This window comes from Bombyx mori, chromosome 12, assembly GCF_030269925.1.
Source record: "Bombyx mori chromosome 12, ASM3026992v2".
Lineage (NCBI taxonomy): Eukaryota > Metazoa > Arthropoda > Insecta > Lepidoptera > Bombycidae > Bombyx > Bombyx mori.
The window spans coordinates 1,042,532-1,065,104 of NC_085118.1; the positions used below are offsets into that span (position 1 = coordinate 1,042,532).

The 22,573-nt window shown below is 37.9% G+C and overlaps 1 protein-coding gene and 1 long non-coding RNA gene across 7 annotated transcripts in view; one reads left to right on the forward strand and one right to left on the reverse strand.

The window, feature by feature from the left end:
* Dorsal (embryonic polarity protein dorsal) overlaps window positions 1-22,573 on the forward strand; it is a 56,802-nt gene that overhangs the window by 3,528 nt on the left and 30,701 nt on the right. Inside the window, exon 1 of one of the 5 annotated variants that reach the window (XM_038014264.2) lies at window positions 2,900-3,485. The exons of 2 other annotated variants lie outside the window; for them this stretch is intronic. In XM_038014264.2, coding sequence (XP_037870192.1) covers window positions 3,470-3,485 — 16 coding nt within the window. In that variant the 5' untranslated portion in view covers window positions 2,900-3,469. 5 annotated transcript variants of the gene reach the window in all.
* On the reverse strand, window positions 3,007-6,313 carry LOC119629230 (uncharacterized). Of its 2 annotated transcripts, XR_009974433.1 has the most exons (4): window positions 5,573-6,313; window positions 4,730-4,822; window positions 3,888-3,936; window positions 3,007-3,808 (listed from the first exon to the last, which is right to left on the reverse strand). It is a non-coding gene; the product is annotated as an uncharacterized LOC119629230 (long non-coding RNA). The 2 variants fall into 2 exon arrangements; XR_009974434.1 differs by lacking the exons at window positions 4,730-4,822; window positions 5,573-6,313 and having other exon boundaries at window positions 3,888-4,111.

Sequence of the window (22,573 nt, forward strand, 5' to 3'; positions counted from 1 at the left end):
AGCGCGTAAAATTAATTGCTAAAAAATTAATAATATTCTTTAAGAACATGAAGGTCATTCATAAGGCCCCTTTTAATCGGATGTAAATATTTTAGTGTTAGGGTTCGTGCTGGTCGCGTGTGGCGACTCCGCGTAGACGGCGCCGGAGGGGCTGCGACAACGTGGCGCTTCGACGTGACTGTCCGTACTCCCTACTCATTACTCAGTACTGACTGCTGTCTACAATGCATACTACATACATACACAAACCATTAATCAGATGCTCCGTACACTTCAGCGTGTTTAGTGCGAGTTTTTAACGTTCTCGATAGGTTAAAAGTTGACTCAAGTTACAATCAAGTCAAGTTTCAATTCCATACAAATTTAAGTTACCTTTTACGCTATCGAAAACGTTAAAAAACTCGCACTAAGCACACAAATAGGCTTTTATTCTCCCTCTATTGGCTTTGCTTGCAATCGCAGAACCTTAAATCCACACGTCCTTACGGATCCATCAGATCCAATAACCTTTGCATTAGACGCCTTCAGCTCTAACACTAGGAGCAGGCTTAGGGACCCCGGTAACCGTACTCGTCGAACTCGGCAAGGAGTTCGACGTGCAACCTAGTCCATGCATCCGCTGAGTTTCTCGCCAGATCTTCTCAGCGGGTCGTGATTCCGATCCGGTGGTAGATTAATTCGCGAAGCAGTTGCTTTAGGTTATTAAGTCTCCTTCGGAGGCGCTCGGGCAGCTGTTAGCAAATCCCACCTCTTCTGGCTGAGCCTTTGCTCGCCCACCTGTCCTGGTGAAACTGGAAATACCTCCGGGCCACCAGTAATCCTTCAATCATAAAAAGAGAAACACAAATTTTAATTAGCTATCTGTTTTTATTTGTATATTTCAATTAAATCAATAAATGCCTCGAAATTTAAAGGCATCACCCAGGACTGACCATCAAAAATGATATTGCGAATTTTAATTTGATCCCTATTTCAAATCGCGGTTAGCAGCCGTAGCTTCTGCCATGAGAGAAAACATAATGTAATAAAATTAAATCCGCTAAATTGACTACACGGAGAGCACAGTGCAGTGATCTGTCCTCCACTCAGACTTCGAGTGCATTAATTTATGAATGAAATTCGAAAGAATACCTACACTGTACTACGTTTTTGAATTAATTATCACAATTTTAATCTTTAGGTCAACTGACTAGTAACGCAGCGAATTGAAAACGTTTGAATTATGTAACGATAAAGGTATAATTCGAGGGTGTCGGAACTGGGGTTGTTTCGCGAGTCGAAAGGGTGAATGGGCGCCTCACGCAACGAACGCCGACGCGACCTTCTGCCGCCGGCCGCCGGCGCGTGCTACCTGTCCTAGCTGAGTCACCAGTCACTTGATATGCTTTGTACCTCTGTCCTAACTGACCAAGAATATACTGTGTTGACTTATTTTAAATTAAATAATATACCGTTTTTACTGATAGTTACCCTATGCACCGGTCATCGTTCCCGTCGAACCCGTCGCTTGCGACGAAGGGCTCGGCGCGTAAATTAACCCATAGAGACAGCCCACTGAGCTTCTCGCCGGATCTTCTCAGTGGGTCGCGTTTCCGATCCGGTGGTAGATTCTGCGAAGCACGGCTTTTGCTAGGGTTCGTGTTAGCAGTTAGCAACAACGTCAGGTTTGAGCCCCGTGAGCTCACCTACTAGCCCGGTGACGCTGATATGGTCTCTCTAGACCTTCAGCTTAGGGAGAAACAAAACGGTAGTGGTAGGACGTTTTGTATGTCCGCACGGATAGGTACCACCGCCCCACTTATTTCTGCCGTGAAGCAGTAATGCGTTTCGGTTTGAAGGATTGAAGCCGTTGGACTGTTAGACCTTACAACTCATGTCTCGAGGTTGGTGGCGGCATTTACCTACGTTGTAGATGTCTATGGACTCCGGTTAGCACTTAACACTTTTAATAAATTACTTTGTATACCAGATTTGAATAAGTAATAATAATAAGTTTACAGTAATTAAGCCGTGGCGCATACATAATGATATAAATTGTGGATAAATCTGAATAGGCATTTACCTACGTTGTAGATGTCTATGGACTCCGGTTAGCACTTAACACTTTTAATAAATTACTTTGTATACCAGATTTGAATAAGTTATAATAATAAGTTTACAGTAATTAAGCCGTGGCGCATACATAATGATATAAATTGTGGATAAATCTGAATATACATACCAGATATTCCCTACTACGTCCGAGCCTCAAAGATTTATAATGATAGGTAACCAAAAGGTAACTGAGTCATCCGCCCGCCCAAATCTTGTGAAACGCCCACGCTCTCGGCGGAATCGTTAAAACTCAATCCAATAAGGCCTTCTGAACTGACTCATCTGATGTAGCTTACATTTCATATGATGAGTCATTCGTCCAATATTTTGGTATTTTATTGATATAATTATGAATGTTTGAATCGAAAAACCTAAACTTAAAAAATCTAAAAAATATCAGTATTGTATCTGTATTTTAAATAATGCCACCAAAATAGCCATAAAAATTAGCCATGTATTCGATATTAAATTTTTTAGTGCTACCGATGAAAGACGATCCTTTAGCCAAATGATCATCATGGTCATGGATTACGGACTACCATATAAAACAGAGTTATTACTTTATAATTGTTAAATATCAGTAGAATTTACATGAATTATTCATAATTCCTTTTTTTTATGGCTCTAGTCTCTTCTTTGACGAATTCATAATTCCTTTGCTAATAATTTAGTTTAGATAATTGGCGGGAAAAGTTCGGAATGAAAAGAAACAACCGTCTCTTTCTGACTAAGGGGAAAAGTTTTGAATTCACGACGCGCATGCGCTCTATTTGCAAACGTCACACAAAGCAACCACGTGATGCTATACCGCCAATTGTTGGCAGTCGTTCTTCGTGTGACATCGAGGATTTACGCACACAGCTGCAACTTTTCATTAGTTTTTGACGTTCACTCAAGTAAAAAATAACGAAATTTGTGTACAAAACTTTATTAAAGCTGTAACAATATTATTTTAAAGTGTCTTCGAATGATTAAAAGGAAAATAAAGTGTAAAATTGTGTTCAGTGTTAGTTGTTTTGCTACATAACTACATAACCTGTGTTGATTCTTGGAATTGAACACTGCAAACGAGACGAGACCTTGATAACTAGTTCCTCGGACAAGCGAGAGCGAAGAGACAGTTATTATTATAACATCATTCACGCTGGAGGTACGTTTTTAGTTTACAGTAAGTGAAACATAACGTGTGTTTCCATCCGCGAAGTTAATAGTGAGTTTCAGTGCGTTCAAAGTTCACACGGACACCTGCTGGAACCGGGAAGTGTTACAAAACTTGTTCAAAGTTATGACGATGTTAAAATAAATGTGCGTTTCGGGTTCGTGCGCGGAAGGTCCGCTCTGAGGCGTCCGTGGGGACGTATTCTTAATAAGTGTCATGGACATCGGCGGAGGTAAACCGTGAGAGAAAATGCATGTTTATGCCCATTTATGAGCTGACGAATTGACACCTTCGCCTAGCACTTGCACGTCACTTTTTTCTGTTAAAACTACCAAGCAAAATAAACCGCTCATTATCCAGGTCTGGTCGCGTTTCGGCATAGTTACAGGCAAAAATGTAAATAAGCTTCCTGCTCGATGTGCTAGTATCTGGGTTGAGTGTTGTTCTATAAATATCTTTAGAAATCGGCCGCACGCCGACTGCAGACGTGGTGTAATGCTTATATTTTGCCTCTGGTTGTGGTAGACTTCATTATTCATTCATGAATTTCAATCACTGTGATGGAATTAAAAAATCTGAATTTTCAAATTATTTAGAATTTAGTGTGCACTGAAATAAAAATAATCTCACTCACCTCATTAGAAAAATCATCTGAAGGATCACTCTTGAACACTAAATAGTTGCTAGAAATAAAATTTTAGCTAGCTAGAAACGAGGAACAGAAATCATAAAAATTTTGAAATAATATCACTGAACAAATTTTGATTTTCCTTATTTACAGCAGCCATACAGTAATATGTTTAGTTTAGAAGTTCACTGTGCAATATGTAAGACTTGTTATAAGATCAAAGCTTATGCATATATTTTACTAACCAGAACTGGTTTTCATGCAAATTTTTTTACTAGTTTTAGTTTTATTAGTAGTTTTAGTGTAGTGATGGTATAGCAAACTGTATAGATATTGTAATATAGTCATAATTCTAATATTTTGAACCCTTTTTTGTTGGATGCGTAAATAAGCTCACACCTTACTTTGCTTATGGTTACCAGATCTCATAGATGTCACATTCTTGTCACAAGAGGTTTGTCTTCGTTGTTATGTATAGTGGTTGTCCCACCCTTCAAAGCTAAACGTATCATGGCTTCATGTTAGAAATAGGCATGGGTATCTCCTACTCTACCTCTGCAAGTCTATAAAAGCAATACAAATTTACTGCTTTTTGACATACTGAAACAACCCAAAGCAATTATTCTCCTTCAGATTCGGGATCTGTGGTGCTAGTCTAGAATATCATAAACGAATTTCTTCTACCCTTCTACCCTTAGATGTCATAATAGGTGACTGTTGAATTCATCAGAATACAAGCATCAGTAGTCTCTCGATATTATACTAGGGTACTCTGGTCATCAAATGGCAGCTACTGGTGATATGGCATATTGTCAGCTCACACAGCTGTGTAACAACATGTTGCTTACTTCAGCTGTAATCCTGAGATGCTCTGAGGATTGTCCGTGATTATCCTTATATCTTTTTATCATCACACTTCCTGCTACTATAGCAGAGTTCATCTGGAACCGTGCATTCATTGACAGTGTGTTTGCAAAGATCTTTTTTCTGCATACTATTGGGGGCTCTGGAATGGGTGCTATGACACATTCTTCTTTAAACAAGATTTGCAGAGAGTACTTAATGGTAGACAGGGACTTGTGTTTTGGCATTGCTGACGTCAATGAGCAACGGTAATTACTCACCATCAGGTGGCCCGTAAGCTTGTATGCCTACAAGGCAATAACAAAAATTCTTTCTGATTTGTAGGATGGAATAGCAGTTATTTGATACAATTAACTTTATTTTCATGTCATGTTAATTTGTAATGAAAAAATTGTCCTATACAAAGTTTTTTCAAGATAAAGTTTTTATATTATTTATTTATTTATTTTTTTCGTACTTATTCAAATTCTACAAAAATTACATCCAAGTAGTTTTTTTGTGAAATTTCACCACATCACTGAAAACCTCTTCTCCTGTGGTAATTTGACCTAAATCAGGCTACAATTTGCATGCTCCAGTACACAAGAACATGGATTAAAAAATCTATATGAAAGTTCACAATGGTTGACAAAAATTAAGTCCTGATTTTGGGTATTGATTACTATTGACTCAAGCCCCCATAATTATTTTTCTATGTGTATACTATAAGCCTTGACATTACCTCGATACACGAGTTTTGTTGTGCAATTCGTTTTCGAGACTTATTGATTGATCTAAAATATTGTTTGTTAATTTAAACAATGTCATAATAAGATGAAAGAGGTTACCGTTGGCTGTACCCCTCGACAATTCTTAGAACCCATCCGTGTACTATTTAACTGCTGTTAGTTTATGCATAGTCTGGTTTTTAGTTTTGTCAAACTAATTTAAACGTAATGCTATTTTGATAACGAACTGTATTAATATCATTACAAATCGATATATTAATTATCGTAGTGCGTTCCTTGTCTTGGCTTCTGTACTTAATTCATCAACTTCTGCTTTACAATAGCAGTAATAAGTTCGTCGAAAATGCTAAAAAAGCAATAGTGACATCTATACGCTAGATTAAAAAATAGCCTACTCATTTCAAATACCTACTGGCGTGTTGCCCTATGTGAAGTTTCCGTAGACACAAGTCTTACGTAGATATATGCATACGAAGCTAATATTTATCCCCAAAAACAAATTCGTTCTGATTCAAAATTTTTGCGAGTTTATTTCATTTCTTATTCAATTTTATCTTATTAATTTATCTTATTTAATGAATAGAAAATATAGCTAGTCCACAGACCTAGCTAATGCCATCGGTCGCTTTATTAGTTACTAGCGACCCGCCCTCGCTTCGCTTCGGAAACATTAAAACACACATGAAACCAAAAAAATAAAATAAAAAATAAATTAAAAAAAGTAGCCTATGTTCATCAGGGACAATGTCGGCTTCTAATGGAAAAATAATTGTTCAAATCGGTCCAGTAGCTTCGGAGCCTATTCGAAACAAACAAACAAACAAATCTTTCCTCTTTATAATATTATATTATTAAGTATAGATTGCTGTAGATAGAAAGCCCGCGGTCCTTGGCAATAAATAACTACCATAGTCCTATGTCTGCGTCACTACATGACTCCTAACATCGGCCTTAGGCCATGAGCTCGAAGTCTCAAGTCTACGTGAGTCAAATTTTAGTAACCAGTACGATTAATCGTCTTTCTGTGACTTGTTAAAGCGTCTATGAAAACCGAAGTAAAAATATTAGAACAAATATTAATGTTTTCAATAGCGTAATCATAATATAATTTGGTATAGTATCATCATAGTATACTATTAATCAAATTGGCGATGTAATTGCCATCCGTAAAAAATCACATTCGCAATCATGCTAACTCAATAAAAGTTTGACGGCTTCTTATTCTGTGTATACAAATTTAATTTTTTTATTTACTGATCTGCCTTTTCGTCTACCGCTGTTCAAAAGTAAATGAACCACAGAACGTGCATACTGACTGATTCAAATTTGCAAATGCAAGTTAATTCTTCTAACCTGGGTCTACTGCGTTCAGATCCCTTTGCCACAAACCATGCGACTCTAGAAAGAACTTATCTCGATATTTTCTCGGTTTTCATACGATTGTATATTAAAAAGGTCTACTTAAAGCCTCTTTAAGGAAGGAAACAATGATTTTCCCCTCAAGCCGCGATAAAATTTGTACTAAGAAACTTATTTAAATGTACAATGACGGTTCGTACGGTACAAATGCTCTTCAACAAAGTATCAAAATGAAGTAAGTATTTCATTAAAAATAGATTTAGTACACCCGACCCTCCTCTTCGATAATTAAGACCATCAATCTTCCGGTTTCCGATATGAGATAAATATATGTATGTACATAACAAAACCGCAATCTCTCGAACATGGAAAAGTTGCTATATTGCACACATACACAACAGACAGTCATACACATACACAAAGACACATCTTTAATACTCGTATAAATAATAACTTAGAGAGCCTTTAGGAAAACGCTTAAAGCTTTCTTCAATGTTGCCAATCTAGGTAACTTTTTCTCCGGTGCGGATCGGCACTATTTCCTCTACCAATTTTAATGAGGCATCTTGTTTGTTTTTCTGAAATACACCATTACGTATGTAACCTTTAACTAACTACAACTAAGATATCACCATACTATATCAAGAACATAATCTCAAAATACATTTTATTTCTTGGTTACTAGAGCAGGAATAGGGAGCCTCAAGTGCTGTGACGGATGTCTTTAATTTAAAACGAAACTTTATTGTTTGGCGGCTAAAATAACCGGTAACCATACTCGTCGAATTCGACAAAGAGTTCGACGTGCAACCTAACCTAAACATCAGCCCGGTGAGATTCTCGCCGGATCTTCTCAACGGGTCGCGATTCCGATCCGGTAGTAGATTCATTCGCGAAACAGTTACTCTTGAGTCGTTAGGTTTCCTTTGGAGGTGCTCCGGTGGCTGTTAGCAAATCCCACCCCTCCTGGCTGAGCCCTTGCTCGCCCACATGTCCTGGTGAAACTGGAAAGGCCTCCGGGCAACCAGTAATCCCTCAATCATAAACAAAGGTTGAAACAAGGGTTTAAAAAAAAAGTGAGAACCGTGGATCAAGCCGAACGGGTACACAACACAGTACCAGTAAGTACTCAACAGATATCGATGTGATTTCTGTAGGCACTCTTTTTTTATTGCTTAGATAGGTAGACGGAGGGACTTCGGTTCCCTCTGTATTTTGTACCGTATGTTCCATGGGGAGTGCTCTGAGGAATTGTTCGAGATGATACCAGCATCTCGTTTTTACCATCGCACCGCCCGCCACCGGAGTAGAGTTCATCCATACTACCTGGAGCCACTGCGGTCATCCACAGTGCGTTTCCAGAGATCTTTTTTGCCACGTACCATCCGGCTATGGAATGAGCTCCCCTCCACGGTGTTTCCCGAGCGCTATGACATGTCCTTCTTCAAACGAGGCTTATGGAGAGTATTAAGCGGTAGGCAGCGGCTTGGCTCTGCCCCTGGCATTGCTGAAGTCCATGGGCGACGGTAACCACTCACCATCAGGTGGGCCGTATGCCCGTCTGCCTACAAAGGCAATAAAAAAAAAAAAAAAAAAAGACGAGGTCACAGTCCACCTGGTGTTAAGTGGTTACTAGAGCCACAGTAAATGTAAATGCCGCTACCCACCTTGAGATATAAGTTCTAAGGTCTCAAGTATAGTTACAACGGCTGCCCCACCCTTCAAACCGAAACACATTACTGCTTCACGGCAGAAATAGGCGGGATGGTGGTACCTACCCATGCGGACTCATGCTGGGTCCTACCATCAGTAACTACGGAAATTATAATTTTGCGTGTTTGATTTTTATTACACTGCTGCTGAAGGGATATAGAAATGGGGTGAAAAAAACGAAAAATTATTTTATTATGCACTGTATCCGGATAAGTTTCTTTATTTAATTAAGACTAGCGACCCGCCCTGGCTTCGCTTCGGAAACATTAAATTTTATTATTGACTAACGACCTGCCCTCGCTTCGCTTCGGAAACATTAAATTTTATTATTGATAGCTGAGTCCCGCGATGTTAGTGAAGCCGCGGGGCGAAGCTAGTCTAAAAAAAGTAGCCTAAGTTACTCTTTATATCATCAGCTACCTATCAGTGAAAGTCCCGTCAAAATCGGTCCAGCCGTTCCAGAGATTAGCCGGAACAAACAGACAGACAGACAGACAAAAATTGTAAAAAATGTTATTTTGGTGTATTTCCCGTATATATATTTCTATGCATGTAGTAAAAAGCAGTTATTTCAATATTACAAACAGACACTCCAATTTTATTTATATGTATAGATAAAATAAATTTGTAAAACATTTTATGAAGTTCACATTAGGTTCGTTGTTCTTATATCAATCGTGACCTAGCTACTTTTTCTCGGTATCAGTATATTATAATAACAATACGTCGAGAACCTATTTTTCTTACTAAATGTCGTTATTTTTTCACTAGATAGGATGACAACATCGAACTCACTAATTTTTAAACTTTTAGCCTAATACTGCCGCGAAACAATTAGGTTGTCCAATTTGGAGGGTAGTTGAGAATGAGAATCATTTTATGCCTTATAAGTATATACATATATGTATATAATAATAGTCGCCAATGACGTTATGGTGGCATGAGCAGTGATCTCGTCTATCCTAACTAACCAAAATAACTAACATCCACGATAAAATTATTGCATAGTCCAAAGCAACTTTGTTTTCCTTACGTTGGAATCGATCATGCAAAAGTGCACCTTTTGGTGAAATAGATTTATTCAGGCTATCTATAAATCTTATAATAGATGAAGCATTTTACACGTGTAACTATTAGGGACACGTTCCAATCTTTTACTGGTCCATTTTGTTTGGTAGTTTACCTTGTAAATTTCGTTGGCGCAATTCAGTTTTTTACCCGATTTAATTATATGTTTTCAGTTAGTTGCTGAAAAGATAATAACGGGTATATTTTAATCTCATCCTATTGATTACGGTATTGTGATACATTTCTGCGTAAGGGTTTATGGAATATACCTATCTTCCTAATTTGATCTATTCGGAATAGTCTGACTAATTGCTTTGACAGACGGACAGACCGTCCCATTGTTTAGTATTTAGTTTTGGTAGTTATTCGTCATGACAAATTCGTAATTGCTAAGACGCAACCTTCAGTTTTTCCAAAGAGACAACGACAACTTAGCCAATATCATTCATTCGTTTTCTAAAGGATGACACCACTTTCCCTAGAAATCCAATCGGAATTCACTATGAATTGTGTTTAGGTAATTCGGTAGACGCAGCGTCGGTCGGCAGTTGAAGGTTGGGGGAATTCTCTGGATGCAGGCGGTGCAGGATTGGTTATTGTGGCGTTCCTTAGGTTAGGCTCGTGTCCAACCGTGGACCGCTATTGAAGACCAATTCGCTTTTCGTTTATTTATATAGATATGAGAACGTGTTTAGGACGCCTAGTAACGACAGTCGCGGTTGTACAAAAAAATATACAACAATTTTTTGAAGTGAAACTTCTTTATCGACGTAGGGAGGAAAAAACGTATGTAATGTTTTTCGGTTACGCGCCATCTTAATTTCTTCCGTTACGCGCCATGTTTATTTTATTTCTATTTAGTTTGTTATCAACAGATGTCGCTGCACGTAAATTCAACAATTCCTGAATCGTGGTGACGAGATGTTACACAGCTGATAGACGTTCTCGTATTTCTCTTGCTAAATCATACCTACCTGGCGTCAGGATCCCGTGATCATGCAGGCGGTTCCCCCGGGGTGCGGCTACTCCATTGCACTGCGGAGTGGTTGACCCTTGCGATTATTCGTATATTTCATAAGTTTCACTTCTACCATGTGTGACTTGCACACACACACACACATTTTTTTTTTATGTAGGTAAGACTTTTATAATTTGGAACTCGCTGAATGTTGAATTTGCGACCGTAGTGGGTAAAAAATTACAGAGCTAAAACCTGTTATCAATTTGAATATAATTTCAGAATTAAGTTAATTATAACTTTTTCTTAGCTATGACGGGCAAACGAAGGTCACGGTTGATTTTAACAGCGTTTGCGTGTCTCGCGCCCTGTTTTGGTTAAAATTAAAAACCACTATTTTCCCTTTATATCGAAATAAGTATATCAGTTACATACTGGACTATGTTCAATATTGTTGTCTTAGTAGGTAATAAATTATATTACGACAGACGACCAGAGATTTTTCGAATAGTAGTTCAGTATAGTTTTCGTAGTATATTATTCTGAATTATTTTAATATTAATTTTTATTCGATATAAATAATAGATATCTTTCTGTCCCACCTATAGTTCATAGAGGACTGAGGTGGAGACAACTTACAAGGAAAATTTGGGTTTTCCCCCTGCTAAAAAATGTTTTAATTTCATGTTAACAAGCAATAGTCGCGTTATTTAAATGCATCGTAATATGACATAATGCGCTACATAAAATTTCTATTGCTTACCAATTTGAAGTCGTCGTGGCCTAAAGGATAAGACGTCCGGTGCATTCGTGTTGACCGATGCACCGGTGTTCGAATCCCGCAGGCGAGTACAATTTTTTGTGAAATACGAATGTGTGTGAAATACGTACTCAACAAATGTTCACGATTGACTTCCACGGTGAAAGAATAACATGGTGTAATAAAAATAAAACACGCAAAATTATAATTTGCGTTATTACTGGTGGTAGGACCTCTTGTGAGTCCGCGCGGGTAGGTACCACCACCCTGCCTATTTCTGCCGTGAAGCAGTAATGCATTTCGGTTTGGTGGGTGGCGCATTTGCGTTGTGTATGTCTATGGGCTCCGGTAACCACTTAACACCAGGTGGGCTGTGAGCTCGTCCACCCATCTATGCAATGAAAAAAAAAATATATATATATATGTATATAAATATTATATTTTATATAATAAACCGATTTCGATGATGTTAGCAACAAATATTACAGTACACGATAAACCGAGGAATACAATATGTAGTATCGTATTACAGCGCATCGATGCATCCTATAGTTTGTAAAATACACGATAACATTGATACGTCCCTACCTATCATTAGCGTAAATTGTTTCTACTGATTTCATTTTATCTGCACATTGGAAACTGGAACCGTTATATAATTTACGAGGATCTGTTTTTAAAAATTCTACTGCAGCCTTTTTCAGTTAGACCATCACTACTGCAAGACGATTTCGAAAGGCGGGCTTCGGATAGCCTGCCGGCCGAGAGGGCTGGTGGTCGTGGCGCCGACGACCGCCGGTCCGGCGTTCCGAGGGTGAGGGTGATGGGAGCGATGTGCTCCGCACAAAAAGCTTCACTTTCCCCCCTTTGCCTTTTCATGAGTTCGTTTCATGCGAGGCTTGGATGCTGGTTGTTGAGCGACAGGAGGTTTTAGTCGGTTCGACTCGGACATGCCCCACCCTCCATTGGAGGGCGGCAGTCCGGCGAATTCAACTGACAAAAAAAAAAAGACGATTTTAGTGCTGTCTTCTATTAGATTTTTTTTGTTTTTATCGTGTTACAGATTCTAAACACACAAAAATACAAATTCTACCTTTGCAAACAAACAATTTCTTGCATAATAGTTCCGTTAGGTGGGCAGACCAGTCACCCGGTGTTAAGCGGTTACCGAAGTCCCTTAGACATCTTCACTACTACTTCGTAATATCGCCCTGAATGTAAGTACATAATTCTAAAAAATCGGCACGTGATATCGATGAAAAATGAACAATAGACGAATTAAATAAATACCTTGATTTGATAAACAGTGAAGTTAAAAGTAACGATTTGAATGATTGCCACAATTAATAGATTAATTGATAATGAGTCACCAAGCCAGTAGTTCCATTTGATAGTGAAAATTAATGTAAGTGTTTTCAACAAATCTGATACCTAATCGTAATTATTTTATCTTTTTCATGCTATATTTTATAACTTATATGTTTCTGAAACGTCAGTCCATAATATTTAAAAAATAATAAATAATACTCTGTTTTATGTTTGATAAAAGCAAAGTTTATGTTATTGTTGTTTAGCGGTATCACTGTTTGGACTCAAAGTTATTGATAATTACTTCAATTATCAATGGTTAAGGAACAACATTAGCACGAGGAGTCGTGTTATGTAAATTGTTTTATTTTAATCATTTCTCAGGTTCAAACTTGTGATTATAGTGACTTATTAACCGATTGAAATTTTTTAATTACGCACACTGGAGAAATGGAACCACAATTTTACTGGGGAAGCTATTTCATCTGATATCAGCTCACCTCTTCTTCATCGTTACCTTACTGCCGAGGATCGCCACCACGCGATGTTAACGTGAATTGCAGATGTTCATGACCTACTAGAGAGAGGCAAATTTTCTACCACATCTCGACCGCTTTTGAACGGCTTGTGTCATTCATGAGCACGTGTTTTTGAAAATTTTGATTCGCCATAAGCCATCTGTAACATTTTCAATGACTCCTAACACAAAATTCCATTGGCGATGTAAAATTTAAGACAAACACTTTTCGATATTTTTGTTCATAATGCAACTAGCAATACACGTTAGATATAACTAAAAATAGTACTGTATTTAATCTAAATAACAGATGTAACTCAAACTCCGCACTAAAGGGAAAAAAGGTTGTGCCAATCAGACAATAAAAATAAAAAAAAATTGTAAACATAAACATATTAAATTCATTCCCGATAATTTTACAGACTAAATTTTTATAATAAAAAAACATTTAATTGAATCGATGACTCGTCGGTAGGGTAGCTAGTTAAAAATAAATAAAAGAAAAACATAGAGGCTTGGAAAATATTACCGGTTGAGCAATGGCCCTTAGGCAGCTCTGGTCAGCATCAGAACAATAAATCATTATTTGAGTGTAGCATTTTTTTTCAAACGTAATATTAAGTAGGTATACTTAATACCCTAAAATCAAGTACTTACAACAACAATAAAAAAAACATTGCGAAAAGAGACAACAGTAACAGTAATGAATTATTTTAAACTACATATTAGTAATTGGAATAGTAAAGTAGAACAACATACATTTGTAAAACATAGCTTATTATGTTAAATTACAATCCCCAATACACAATTATGGGATGGAATAAAAAATAATAAATTAATTTAAAAAATTAATAAATAATAAAATAAAGCAATAAAAAAAAAAAGAATAGTTACAATTGATATTTTCGAATTTTATTTGTGTATTCAGAAGATACATTTTTAATATGCTTTAAAAGAACTCAGTGGTCTTGTTGCTGGGTAAATATTGTTCCAATATTTTGAGATCAAGTAACAAAAGCGACCTCTAAAAGCAGCCGAGCAGTGTGCATGAGTCGCTAACACATGCGAACGTTGACGCGACTGCCTACCGCCATATCCTAAATAATTAAACTTTCAGATGCTAAATCATTTTTGCAGTTTTACGACCCTAACGACTTCTTACGACTTTGTCTCTGGGTGATTATTATGTATAAAAGTATACATTTCAACATATATCAGTCTGGTTGTACATCAACACAAGGAATCCTAAGCTGGGGCCGGATGGTTGTGCAAGACTAGTTCCCGGTTATTTATTTTATATAAAATAAATTATAAAAGCAAAGAATGGGTATTAGGGAAGTATTTTTTATTTAATGTTTTGTCATAATTCTAAATAAAAAGACGAAATAATTACAGTGACGCGTGAGTAACGGCGGCTTAGTGATATAACGATATTGGACCCGGTCCAATTATGATCGACGAGACAAACTACCTAAAATCAACAGCTGATATTAGGTGAGTTCACGGGGCTCGACCTGGGAGGACTTACAAATACTAGCCCTAGAAAGAACAGTGTTTCGCTGAATCTACCACCACATCGGAATCTCGACCCGTTGAGAACATGAAGGCGATAAACTTTTGGGTTGTGTTCTAAGGGCTAAATTGCTCATCGAACTATTTCGATGAGTTCGCCGAGAACGGTGACCGGTGCTTGGAGAGTTGATTTGAGGGATCCGACAGCATGTGCTTAGGGCGACGGCGGCTAGGCGGCTGTGCGTTGCCCCGTCGTCTAAGTCGGTTATGTAATTGAGGGGGCGACGATAAGAAGTTTATCGTGTCGCACCGCCCTATAAAAAAACGTGGTATCAGTAGTTATAAATATTTTATGAACAGATATGAGTAGAAGGGTTATTTTGATAATATTCTGAAAAGCACCCCACGCTTTTTTTTTACAATAAAATCATTTTTTCTTACACTATTTTTAATTCAAATTTATTAAAATTTATTTTCTATTTTTTAGTTGGATTTTCTATAAAAGCGTATTTTGTTAATTTATTTAAACTATTATTTATTAGATACTAGCGACCCGCCCTCGCTTCGCTTCGGAAACTGTAATTTATTATTGATTTCTCCATTATTTAATGGATGTTATTATACATATAAACCTTCCTCTTCAAGCACTCTATCTATTAAAAAAAACCGCATCAAAATCCGTTGCGTAGTTTTAAAGATTTAAGCATACATAGGAACAGACAGATATAGGGACAGAGAAAGCGACTTTGTTTTATACTATGTAGTGATAACTAAATTTAAACAAGAAGTTTTTAAATTGTATAAGTTGTGTATATTTATAAATATTTGAAAGTGAAAACAATGCAAAATTACGTCGATTGCAGTATCCTGCACTGTGTCCTGTATGTCAAGCACGAAAATCTATCGTATTCGTAATATAAAAGTATCGATGAATGATGATACGAAAACGGTTCATTACATTATATCAGCCTTTCTCAAAGTGGGCGATAACATCCTCTTGTGGGCGCTGCAGGCCTAAAGGGGGGCGTTGTGTAGAGGCTTGGGAGGCGATTTGTAATTTCACCTAGGTGGACTCTTAAACACTGACTGTGCTCTCGCTATAGTGGTTTATAAGAAGAAAAAAAAATATTCTCAAAGTGGGCAGTAGACAAAATAAGTTTGGGAGCCCCTGCATTAGATGGTCGTACTCAATAGCCAGCCTGCGAAATTTACGTTACCGTATGTCAAAACAATTTTCATGTTCTCGACTATTAGTGAACGTGACGATTTGATTGCGAAACGAAAGTAAGAAAATTCATTCTTTCATTCATTCATTCTTTTTACGGACGGTAGGAGCGCTGTTTAAATCCCATACATTTTTTCTCGATAGCGATACGAATACTTTTTCGATAGTCATTCGTGTTCGCCCCTCTCTTTTAAACAGTAACCAGTATAGCTAGCTTATAATCGGATGGCTTCGCAGTATGCTAATTTGACGTGAACACCTTACAGTGCTCGCCGTGCAAATCGAAACATCTATACTAATATTATAAAGAGGAAAGATTTGTTTGTTTGTTTGTTTCGAATAGGCTCCGAAACTACTGGACCGATTTGAAAAATTCTTTTTCCATTAGAAGCCGACATTGTCCCTGATGAACATAGGCTACTTTTTTTTATTTTTTTTTTATTTTTTTTTTTGGTTTCATGTGTGTTTTAATGTTTCCGAAGCGAAGCGAGGGCGGGTCGCTAGTATCCTATAAAACGCGATTCAATGCAACTTGTTTTTTTATTGCCCCTGTAGGCAGACGAGCATACGGCCCACCTGATGACCTGACTTCATTACCTTGTAACCTTTCACGTCATTGAGCGCCAAAATAATTTGATGCCGATTTCAGCAACGGCGATTGGCTGCTAATCGATGACAATTGATTGTTACTGAATCATCGAAACATGAGCATTAAATAATATATTAGCCACATATGATATGCGTTGTAGCTGCTATTTGGCTGAGGTTTAGCACGCGGTTAAGCCTTGTTCGGAATAGGCGAGTATTTTAGTCGAGTACCGAGTAATTTAGTGACTAAACTACTCGCTACTTAAAAATAGAACAAAATGGAGTGACTTGACTAAATTATTTAATAACCTACTCGACTAAATTTTTGGTGCTCAGACACATTTAGCTACTAAATTACTCGGTACTCGACTAAAATACTCGCCTAGTCCGAACAAGGCTTTAGCGAACTTTTTACAATTTCATGAAATAAAGCTTTGAAATAAAACAGTTTCATGAAATAAAACTTAATCAGCAGGTGACGACGGCCGTGTTGTGATCCTCCATTTTCTGATGCATACAGCATTTTTAATAAGTCATGCATCTCAGTTTGAAGGGTACAAGGTAGAGTGTGTTAGTCCATAAAAAAACGACGCTGTAATAATTTTTATTGTACGCAGAAGTTATAATTTCATTATCGTGAACCGGTTTCAATTATGACTATGTTGATTTGTATTCATGTGTGCATAGTGCAGTTGTTTACAAACACCAAGCTGTGCAAAACAAATTGAAACATTCTACGTACAGTCTGTTGAAACGCTAATAATGATAAGGCCCTATCGTACACTGTGTTTTTGTTTATTTAAATTAACTAGTGTTCCCTATTGAATAATTGACACCTTAATATCTAGATTAATTTTATATATCACATCTTTTTTTTAATTATTGACATTTTGGAGAAATAAAAAAAACCAAAGCTATATATTGTCAACTAAAGCATGTATTTTTTTTCTACCTATTCTAGTAACCTCGAGGGGTTATTCCAGATTCACCGAACTAGTAGGTGATCTCACGGGGCTCAAACCTGACGTTGCTGCTAACTTATTTACCTTCCTTACCTTATTGAAATTATTTACCTTCTAAAGAACAAATAAATCCGAAGAAAAACAAATCGAGGGGTGATGGGGGGAGTAATTGGTTTAAGCGACATTTTTGCAACTTTATAGGAGAGAAATTTAAAGTTCAAAATTAGGAAAAAATATCGTAACAAAAAACTTCTTCAGGTAGTTCAAGCTTAATTGAAGTTCAATTAAAAACATTAATTAAAACGCGCCTTTAATTACAAAAAAAATCGCGTATTAAGCGAAAGGTCGCTTAAACCGAATAGCGTTTTCACCCCTCGATATAGACAAATTATGGAGGCGAATTTTGGACTTAACTTTTCTTTATAAATGTCCAATACACCTTACAGTTGCTGGTTAGTAAAATGCCGAATATTTTTACCTAGGTAAAGTAAATATACTCGACATTTAGTTCAACTCTGTATTGTTGGATTTAATACGACCAAGAACAAGTAAATAAGTTGTGTGAATAATAATTATTATTGCCTTATAAAAAAAACGGCCTAGTTCAGATATAGTTAGTTTAGTGAGAACGTGGGCGGCGCGGTGGTGTAGGGCTGGCTCTTTATTTATTTTCATACCTATAATTAAATGTTACTAATAAATGATGAGTGAACTTTCTTTTATCCTATTTATACTATACTATCCTATTTATATTCGAAGTCGTCGTGGCCTAAAGGATAAGACGCCCGGTGCATTCGTATCTAGCGATGCACCGATGTTCGAATGCCGCAGGCGGGTACCAATTTTTCTAATCGAATACGCACTTAACAAATGTTCACGATTGACTTCGGCGGTGAAGGAATAACATCGTGTAATAAAAAGCAAACTCGCAAAAATTATAATTTGCGTAAGTAATTACTGTTGGTAGGACCTCTTGTGAGTCCACACGGGTAGGTACCACCACCGCCCCGTCTGTTTCTGTCGTGAAGCAGTAATGCGTTTCGGTTTGAAGGGTGGAGCCGTTGTAACTATACTTGAGACCTTAGAACATATATCTCAAAGTGGGTGGCGCATTTACGTTGTAGATGTCTATGGGCTTCAATAACCTCTTAACGCTAGGTGGGCTGTGAGCTCGTCCACCCATCTAAGCAATAAAAAAAAATACTAATTAGGTATTAGAGCGAAATTATAAACTTATTTTTATTGTCATCGGTCCTTGATGCGCGTACAAATTTTCAAGTTAAACGAACGTCTTGAAGTCTGTATAAACGAGGTTGAAAGACTCCGTCATAAACCAACCATATTAATAAACATTGTACATGCCTAATAAAAGCCTGTTAAAAATAAACTGACCACGTTCCATCCGGCTATGGAATGAGCTCCCCTCCACGGTGTTTCCCGAGCGCTATGACATGTCCTTCTTTAAACGAGGCTTGTGGAGAGTATTAAGCGGTAGGCAGCGGCTTGGCTCTGCCCCTGGCATTGCTGAAGTCCATGGGCGACGGTAACCACTCACCATCAAGTGGGCCGTATGCTCGTCTGCCTACAAGGGAAAAAAAACCCGTTGGTAACAAAAATCCGCCATCCTTACATTAGATATTTTAATATATAATTAATACTGAACGTATAAAGACAGACATACCAAACATAGTATACCATATCTATATCGATAATATATTCAATAACATGACAGCAATGTAAATTATTATAGTTTCGTATTGTGATGAAGGAAACGATTAAATTTATAAAAATATTAATATTATAATATGGGATAAGTATATTATGTACTTCGAGTAATAACTTTAGAAACTCGCGATTATTACAGACGCCACTCAATTAGCCAATTGTTTTTTTTTTTAAATAAAAGCTCTTACATACCATAAATTGAATGTCGCCATTTGTCTTGATTGTTTGTTTGTTGCTATCCACACAGCCGAGGATAGGCAAGAGTGGTGCAGGATGCTGACTGCGAATCGAACTCACACCCGGGGTACATTAAATAAATAATAAATAAATATTTACTAACAATCACGCCACGTTAACTGGTCCCGTGCTAAGTTCGTGAAGAACTTGTGTTACAGGTACCAGATAACGGAAATAAATGTAAATTTTTTATTGTGCACATACATATATTTAATAGACATCCATAACTTTGGAAAATACATTTTATATTTATCATCCAAAATATCTTCCTTTGGCGGGATTCGAACCCGCGACCCCCTTGTGTAGTCACCATGTCACTCACCACTACACCAGGCGGCCGTTTGGCCGGCCGGATAATCTAGAGAGAGTTATTAGAGGAGGCCACGACCCTCAGCATTGAGGATTACCGATGCAAGAATCACAAAAATGGTCTCCGCCAATTCTATCTTTGAAAGTCGAACTCACGATTGCTCAGAAATAAAACAGTTTTGTGGTGCTAGTACTTCTTCTTTAGTCATATTTCCCGATCCATTAACGTCACCGTCCTCGTCGAACCTGTCGCTTGCGACGAAGGGCTCGACGAGCGAATTAGACCATAGAGACAGCCCACTGAGTTTCTCGCCGGATCTTCTCAGTGGATCGCGTTTCCGATCCGGTGGGGATAGATTCTGCGAAGCACTGCTCTTGCTAGGGTCAGTGTTAGCATCACTCCGGTTTGGGCCTCGTGAGCTCACCTACTAGTTAAGGTTACACTGAAATAGCCTCTCAAGGCTATCAGCTTAGGTAGGAAAAAATAATTGCCATGGGGTTTGTTGTTAGACCATATGCTTCAGATTGAAACTGCTTTTATTTAGAGGTGAATGAACTCACGGCTGGTGACACTTACACGTGAATAGCCCCAGCCACCTTGAGACGCGAAGGTGATGTTTCAATTGTATTGTATCATGGTTGTCCGAACCTTGAAATCGGAAAGCCTGACTGTTTTGCGGCACAAACTCGCAGGACGTTTGGTATCTATTCTAGCTGTCTTACAATGCGCCAATATCACTAACGTTTTTCTGCGTCAGTCATGCGTTCCTATTCGAAGAGCTAGAGCTCGGCTAGTAAATTAACCCCCAGACACAGCCCACTGAATTTCTCGACGGATCTTCTCAGTGGGTAGCGTTTCCGATCCGGTGGTAGATTCTGCGAGGCACTGCTCTGGCTAAGGCTAGTGTTAGCAACGTCCACAGGTTAGAGCCCCGTGAGCTCACCTACTCGCTCGGTGAATCTAGTTTTTTTAAATTATTTATTAAGTTAAGTGGTTACTGGAGTTGTGAGTCCACACGGGTAGGTACGACCACCCTGCCTATTTCCGCCGTGAAGCAGTAATGCGTTTCGGTTTGAAGGGTTTGGCAGCCGTTGTAACTATACTTGAGACCTTAGAACTTATATCTCAAGGTGGGTGGCTCATTTACGTAGTAGATGTCTATGGGCTCCTCCAGTAACCACTTAGCACCAGGTGGGTTGTAAGCTCGTCCGCCCATCTAAGTAATAAAAATTAAAAAAATTACATTCGAGGTTAGTTGTATTTGAGCGTACGCCATAACGAGCTTCTCTTCCCGTTTACGAAAAAATATATTAAACTGAACTCTCGATTGAAATTGATTCAAAGAGCAGACGGAACCACAAAAACTCGCGTGTGCCAAAAAGCCAAAGAAAAAAAAACATATCAACGCATGTGTCATGATATTTAAGTGGACAAATTTTGTAATTTCGTCTTCTAAATAAATAAAAAAACATAAGCGCGTACGTAAAAACGACTTTATAGGGAGTCCTATTAAACGAGGAAGTGGACACGTCATTTCGAATCCTCCCGATCCACCAACGGTGCTTTTAGGTACCTCAAGCACCGGTCACCGTTCTCGTCGAACCTGTCGCAAGCGAGCAAGAAAATTAACCCACCAGCACAGCCCAATGAGTTTCTCGCCGGATCTTCTCAGTGGGTCGCGTTTCCGATCTGGTGGGTTAGATTCTGCGAAGCACTCAAGCAGGTTAGAGCTCCGTGAGCTTAACTACTCGCTTGGTTACGCTGGCATAGCCCGCTAAGGCTACCAGCCTATGTAGGGAAAAAAAAGGTGATTACGCAAATTTCTTGAATTTTGTAGGTTTTATTTTCATTGCACGTTGACTGTTACTCTTTCTTCATTGAAGAAGTAAGCAACGCATTAAACATTTTTATTTATTTTGCTGTTTTAATTAAATTAAATGATATATTTTATAATCTTTACCACCATCAATGATGGTGTTAAAGATTATGGTTCATCATCATCATCATCGAAATGATTATTATTAATCATAATTAAATATACATTTTATCATTGAATGTCATTAAATCATTATCGATAAAATTTCATATAGTACTCAATAATGTACTAATACAGGTGTACAACACGGATTCACTGTCATTAAGTATGTAATTTAAAAACTGCTTTATTTTAATTTTAATTTTAATAGATGTTGAACCACCATAATATACCAACCTAAAACACTGGGACTGTGGATACATATTTGATCTTATACATCCCCCAGGAATACATTAGTTCAGAACAGTTGTAAGTCGTCATTGTAGGTCGCAGAGGTCGCCTTTAGGACTTTCAGGAGGTCGGACAATATACAGACTGTCATCCTGGGTACATTACAACCAAGTGACTACCGGACTCCATAGTTGTTTAGTCGTGCGCACATGGCTTATTTTGCAAGTCAGATTTTTTGCTTGTTGTTAGGTAAACGAGCTCACAGCCCACCTGGTGTTAAGTGGTTACTGGAACCCATATACGTCTACAACGTAAATGCGCCACCCATCTTGAGATATAAGTTCTAAGGTCTCAGTATAGTTAAAACGGCTGCCCCACCCTTCAAACCGAAACGCATTACTGCTTCACGGCTGAAATAGGAGGGGTGGTGCTACCTACCCGTGCGGACTCACAAGAGGTCCTATCATCAGCTAAAATTGTGTATCTTATTAGCTTGTAATCTGTATTTTGTGCCTAATAAATAAATAAAATAAAATAGACAACACGCATCCTGCTAGCAGTTGGTCGACCTGCTCACATTCAATTCATAGTCCATTAGAAATTACACAACAATTACTTAATAGAATGGTTTTACTGGTGTTACTGCTAGCTA